Raw genomic sequence first — 7,226 nt, 5'->3', positions numbered from 1 at the left:
TTGACATTTGTAAACAACATTTATTGTTCAATATAATGTATATACAATGTGCGCGAAAAAAAAAATCTCATAGACGACCGAAAGTAGACGTTTTACGTGAACGAGGCGAAAGAGCTGTTATGTTTTTTTTTTGTTCTTGTTGCTGTTTTGTTTTTTGTGTGAAGGTTACTCCGCTGTAAAACGGCGAAGGTGGATATAACAGTGCCAGCGTATAGCATTTACTGCGGACAGTAGGCATGTTAGCTGCTGAGATGTGCAAGGTTTTTTTTTTTTTTACTGCCTGATTGAAACATATAGGAAAAAAAACTAAAAGCTTTGATGGATGACAGCTTGCGGTGAAGATTACCTGGAATGATGTGATTGGTTATGCCTGCTTTAAGCCAGACCACGATGTTCCATCGGTAAGAGGAATGAACTGTTGCCAGAAACCATTGACGGACCCTGATAATCTCTAGATTCGTAAACGCAAAAGAAAACGAGAAAGAAATAAGCGGCTTAGAGATGCGTGGTAGCTTCTAAACAAATGTCACTTCCCAGTGTACTGTGCTCCTAATAAAAAAATGGTTGATGTGAAAAGGATAGGCATAAGATTTAGTCGCCCAAAGCAGTAGTCGTGGAAATCTTGTGCTTGCGTTTTGAAATAAAGCATTGGTGGAATGTACGAAGCGAGTGTCCAAATACTGTGATAAATTAATGATTTGGCGAGCATACCCTTTCGTCGTGGTAACCTTTATATAAAAGCAGGCATCCTTCGCATGCTCGTGCTGTAACTTCTAAAATCGAACTCACGGCGCATTTACCTTCATATTCCGGTTGTTTCTTGACGAGTTTAATGATTGCGTCGACTAAAGGAGTTGCACCAAGTAATTTATGGCTTCCAGGCATACGAAAACACGAAAATGCACACTTTTAATAAAGTTTACTGTGACAGCAGTGTATGTCTAAAATACCTTGCGCACGATGTGAGTGTGTGAATGCGGAGATTCGTGGCTATAATAGCATGAGAAACAAACAACCTGTAATAAGGTTCTCTGGACCCAGCAACCAAAGCGGGCATTTGGAGGTGAATAGTTGAACTGCGATAGGCCTGTGACCATGATATAGGCCATCCATGTTGTGCAAAAAGAAAAAGAAGTAAAAGGGAGTAAGGGTGGAACAAAGAACACTTACAGTAAGCGCACGCGGAAGTGCACAAAAAATAACGGTGCCCCAGAGCTCACGGGACAACGTAGAAGACACATGGAAGAAAGACCATTCAATAAATATTAAAGATTGATAAGAAGCAACAGTGTCAGCTCTTAGGTTAGTCGAAAAAGCGTAAGTTGTGAAGCGATAAGAACGTTTGAGCTTGGCGTAGGGAAGTAAGTGATAGCTCGAGGACTTAGGTTTTACCCGTTGTTAATAGAAAGGTGCATCTAGACATGTTAAGTGTTAACATGGGCCCTTGCTATAGGCAATCCTCCAAGTTGCGTTACCACCACTTAAAAAAAGAATAATTTATACGCTTCTTTTCGCTCAACACCAACGCGCAAAAATTCTAACAATAGTGTAAAAATAAATATATCAACGCACTACAGAGAAAGAACAAGAAAAAATAAAACACCGAGATTTCGAAGAGTGCAAAGTGTCAAAGATACGAATAGACGACAGTTGTCGATGCAAACTCAACAAAGACGCTTGTTCAATCATACTCGACAGGATCTCAAGCACAAGAAAAACTGCGTCCCGCAAAACGGAGTACGAGCGAAGATGCCCCGTTCTTCCCGTTCTTCCATGTCAGACGTCTGAGCCACAGCGCTGATTCCCGGGTCTTGAGCGTGTCGTGCGCGGAACAGATAAGAACGTTTGAAGTTTCTTTCTGCTGAAAGTGGTGGAAGAAGGAATTCTCGAGCACATCAGACGCTTAGAACAGGCACACAAGCAGAAGTAAATCCTGAGTTCAACGTTCCTGTGTATGGTTGTCACGCTAACAATCTGTTGTGACGTCAGTCGTGACGACAATACTGGCTCTCCCGCGTTCTGTCGATCTCTGTGTCCACTGCACAGAACTACAATTTTTTTTTTCTGAGGAACCAGTTCTTAAGATGATGCTATATGTCGTATTCGAAACACAAGTACGCACATCGATGCACGATTAACGGCGCGACGTTGACGCTTCTGCTGACGTCGTGACGCGTTCATCAGAGAGAGTGGAGCTTTGGCTCACTGACTTGTCGCAGCTTCCGCGGCACGTTGACACAAAAGAAAGGCACAAAAATTCAAGCCCTCGTTATGTTGTGCGCCTAGCCGTGTAATCACGAATGCTCCTTGCGCAAACACTGCACTTAACTATTCTTTAACGTCCTTGCATACCTTAGGTGACCAATTGCACGAGCGTTAGAGAAGCTACGAAACGCGCGTCACGTCTGTTACACTACATTCACATTTCTGCTTTTGCCGTTTGGTGACGTAGAGATCAGTTCAGAGAGGTTGCGAAGCATGGCACCACGAATCGCTTATCGCGGATAAGCATCGGGGATACGTCGTCACAAATCACTCCAGCACAGTTTTGGGGAGGCTGAAGGGGAACTACTCATTGACACGCAGGCCAAATCTGAGGCCGTCATGCTTATTGCTCAAATTATCTTGTTCGCAACTTTGGCAAACTTATCTTGTCCAAGTTATCTTTGACCAGTAGCATGCAATGTAGGAGGAGACGGACTTCGGGATAACTACCACTGGGGACAATTGGCTGGACAACTCAGTGGTGGGAGAACTGTCACTTCACCTAACCCATGAGCCGCGCAGTATACTCCCAACATTTTTACTTTGGACGCAAGCATAGAGTAGCCGTTTGACTTCCCATGCTGGCGCACTGCAGGATTTGCACAGCCTTTCTCCGTGGCCTCTGACGCAGACAATGTTCAGTCTGAATGAAAGCAGGCCCGTAGGCTCTAAGGAAATCTCTTCAATCGTGGCTAAGATAGCATAACCAGACAGTAGACTAATCATTATCCGAATGTCGCGTACTTTGTGGTGTTGGTGCAGACATGCGCTGAATATATTCTCCGAACGAGGACATTGGCGATACATTGCCGGATAACTGGCTTAACATTACGCACGATCACGAGAGCTACTTGGCAGAAGAAGACGCTCACAACATAACACAACGTGAGAACAGGCCACAATGTGGTTGCAGGTACTCGCTCCAACAATCTGTAAATCGGCTACCGCCTTGAGATCAGGGGTGATGAGGCTTCGCTGATCATCAAGTTGTAGCCGATTCATTCCTTCGATGACAATGCTAGTGACAGTTGTGCTACATAAGCGCCTCGGGAAAACTAGACACGATCGCTTAACTTAGATGTCGCGCTCACTTCTCTTTTTGATCTGGTCATAAAGTTATCAGTAGTAACGATCGCTAATAGTCGCTGCTAGATAGCCTTTTCTACATATGTTACATAGAAACCGCGAAGCCAATAGCCTGGCCACTTCGTTTATGTGTGTTCATGGCTGAAAGAACGCTATAGGCACTAGCAGTGGTAAGAGCAGATAACATTGCCTCCGATTTAAGCGGCAACCTCATGGAACGTTATTTTTTTTTTCAGTGAAGTTTTGGCCTGACATCGCCCGGCTTCGGAGAAGTGATTTCATGGCACGTGATACACACGCCACTTTATAGTCACGCGTCACGTCTGGCGTCTACTTTAACCGATTACAACGTAGGAAACCTTATGGCCGAAATTATAGCGCCGTTAGCACAACGCTCGAAATGGACGCGTCGATACCAGGCCTCGCGACGTCGAAAATACGTTGGGAATACGCTGTATGTGGCTGCCACTTAACGTATGTGCCATTCGTCGGCGCGTGTTGCCGCTGTACCGTTCGAGTACTTTTCCGACCAGAAACTAGGCAGGTTTTCAGCATGAAACTGTTTGACAGATGACTTTTGCAATAGAGCATCGCGATTTGTGTGTTGCGACGAATCTAAACTGACTGAAAACCTCTAGCCCCGGCAAGAGCTTAAGCAAAACGAGACTCTCAATTTAGGACACACTGCAGCACACTTAGCCATAGCGACGGCCAGCTGGTGAGCCACAAACCTAACCACACGAGCCTCCGAACAGCAAGCTGCGTTCTGTGCCTGTCTCGATGCTGCCTTAATTATAGCTAACCGGATAACGGGCGACTAAGTTTTGTTTTGAATTTGAAACGGACACGGCCACGATGGGAGGTAACGTGATGAAGCTTTTAACGCGCTTGCATTGTCAGACATCGGCGTATCGTCGTGCGCAGTGTCCCGAGCAGATTGCGCTGTTACGAACACGAGGCGTGCATAGAGAAACACACGCCGATGTATGCGTCCGGCCCGGGCGAGCGGATCCGTAGACGCTTCGAGGAGAACTGGCTGAGCTCAGAGGGCGAATTCACTGCATTCGACGTTGTACCACCAATCGCAGACACCCCTCCGCTCGTTGAAGATGGTGCCGTTGGGACAGAGGAAGCTGTGTCTCGCTCCCAGGTTAGGAACTCCGGTGCACATGTGCCACACCTGAATAGAAAAAAATAAAATAAGAAACACGAGTGCATTGTTATATATGCATCATCGTCGATGCTTGAACTGCAAGGGGCGTCAGGTTCAGTAAGCAAGCGATCTTAATAGACATACCGAGTGCGATGCAACGGCAAAGCTTCTCTGTCTCTGCGTTTTTAATGCGAACGCATTATACACCCCTCTAGCGAAAATCCGGCGTCGCAGTCTGTGGCGTGACCGAATGATGGTACTAAAAAATTACCGACGATTACGTTACTTCCTAATGCGAAATTTGAGCGCAGCAAATAAGCTGTTTCACCTTTTCGATAGATTGAGGCAAAGAAATCGAGCAACACATGTATGCGCTATCACAGAATTTTTTTTTTATTTTTCACACGTATTCCTTTAACAAAGACTCCACTAACAGTTCTTGACAGTCATGAAGGAAGCTTTGTGGTCGGAGAAATAGACTGATATATGTTCGACTTGGTACACCAATGCTTGATTCTCAAAGACGAGATCTATACAAGTGCCTCGCGAGGTTGTCACAGCCGTGGGACGTGTTACGAGCGAGAGGAACGGGATGTTCTCCCGCATAAGTGTTAGGAAATTGCTGTTTGTCTTTATGTCAAGCCGCCACCGATCTGGCTCTCTGATTGCCACCGCACAGGGCGAACGGCAGCGGCAATTTCGGCTCGGGCGGTGCACATATACAGATCCGCCGCCACCGATCTGGCTCTCTGATTGGCACCGCACAGGGGTTGCATTGGAGGAGGAGCGAAGAAAGGAATGAAGTTCGAGCCGGCGCTTTGACAACCGGAGACTCGCAGGAAGAGGGGGGAGGGGGGCGGCGTGTACACCCAGCGGCAAACGATGGGGGCAGAAGCGCGCGCAGCAAGCGGACAACACGATAAAGGGAGGAGGGAAGAGATAGCAGCGACTGACTGATGCCGCTGACGCCGATAGTGAGTCAACCCCAGCTGCGGAGTTGGTTTCAGGGACAACGAATAACCGGCGCGTCGGCAACTGAAGAGCACCCTATCCGCCACACAAGAACAGGGGGGGGGGACCCTTTCCTCCTCTTTCTGCATGGCGGCGACGGTGTTCTATGCAGTCACGTTATCTTGACTCTCTAGCAGCGTCAGCGGCATCCAGCGGTATCAGTCGGTCGCTGCTAGCGCTGGGGGGATGAAATGGGGGCGGAGCTGGTTACGAGGCCGACGACGACGACGACGCGAAACCCAGGAACGGACGCCAAAGAGCTGCGCTCTAAAAAATGGCCGACGCGTTTTTTTTTACCGCGATAGCGTCAAGCTTGAGCCCGCGTCGCAGAAAATCCGGTGTCGGCGTCGGACGTCGCTCCGGCAAAAATATTTTCGAACCACCCATACACAGGCTCTCCATATCACCCAAGAAATTTACTGAATTGAATTTCTCAGCCTAAAATACGTGGAAAAACGGCAAACTATGCCCTATACTAATCCCACAGGCATGATAGCTCTCGGATTATAATTCGACTATATGAGAAAACATACATCCGTTACGGGAAAACTCAAATAAACCCCTTTTCCAGCGTTTCTACCATTCACAGACCAGCCGCGGCGTCCGCCATTTTTGCGCGCCGGCGCACGGGTGTCCAGGGGGCCACGAAACGGCGCGCCCGGTTCCTTGCAATGCCTCCAGGTGGCGCTCGCCTCCGTCGCATAGCAGTCCACGCAAGAGGCCGTGTTCCTAGCAAAAAGCTCGCCTCCATGCACAGTGTTCGCGGCCAGCTTTTCCCGGCAAATATTAGTTACATACACTCCAGTTGCCGAGAAGCAGTCAGGGATCTTTGAATTCTATAGTGTTCCATTCTTAGAGGCAAAACTTAAGCGTCCTCCAATTTTTTTATTTCTTTTGTGGTGAAGAGGACTCAGTGGCTATGTGGCGTTCTGCTGTGGAGCACGAGGTCATGGGTTCGACTTCCGGCTGTGGGGGCCGCATAATGCAAAACGCTCGTGTGCTCTGTTTTCGGTGCCCATTAAAGGATGTGATGATCAATACCATTGCTCTATGCACATGCATATATGGTGAAGTTATATGCATTGATAGTTCAGTTCAGTGATAGACAGTTCAGTTCAGTGGGCATCGGGCCTAAATAATAGTCATACTGACAGTTCCTCATAAACGACAGGAACACTGACCTCATAAAATTCTCTGGCTAATTTTCAACTTCGCCAGGGTCATACAGTTCGCGGGGAGAAATAGATGGTTCGATTCGCCTGACACTCCGCCTCTGTGAAGCGAATTAAGAATTCTTTGCGTATCCCACCTTTCTCTAATAACTAATTTCATTCGCGGAGAGAACCACGTTTAGGTGCTCGAAAAGCGTTTTTCCAAGACCAGTGTCGGAGGCGCCAAGGAGTTCTGGTTCTGTGCGAGCTCCTCGAGAAGCTACTTTCCAAGCGCTTGCCACTACCGCTGTTCGTCGTATGAAGTTGGATACAGCGGTGCGTTTCAGTGAGAGAACAGAAGCGTTCAAAATTGATCCAATAAAAGTACTGAGGTCACTTTGCAATCTCTTGAACTGCTCCTGTATTCACCATCAAATTTGGTCTAACGGTGCAGTTCAGTGGATGAACAGGCACATTTATACAAACACCAAAATATATGCCTCTCCCGAGAGCACTTAGCAGGCACTGAGAACTGCTCCTGTTAATTCGCTCAGTAAAAT

The 7,226-nt window shown here is 47.3% G+C and overlaps 1 protein-coding gene across 1 annotated transcript in view; it reads right to left on the bottom strand.

Annotated features, from left to right (window-relative positions):
- Nucleotides 1-7,226, bottom strand: part of LOC142585237 (uncharacterized) — a 200,274-nt gene continuing 193,048 nt past the window's right edge. Inside the window, exon 6 of the mRNA XM_075695834.1 lies at nucleotides 1-4,531. Within this exon, the coding sequence (XP_075551949.1) occupies nucleotides 4,394-4,531 (138 nt within the window). The 3' untranslated portion in view covers nucleotides 1-4,393. The remainder of the gene's footprint in view (nucleotides 4,532-7,226) is intronic.

Source organism: Dermacentor variabilis, chromosome 6 (assembly GCF_050947875.1).
Source record: "Dermacentor variabilis isolate Ectoservices chromosome 6, ASM5094787v1, whole genome shotgun sequence".
NCBI classification, from domain to species: Eukaryota; Metazoa; Arthropoda; class Arachnida; order Ixodida; family Ixodidae; genus Dermacentor; species Dermacentor variabilis.
Note: the sequence above shows the minus strand (reverse complement) of the source record. Positions and strands in the feature narration are given on the sequence as shown.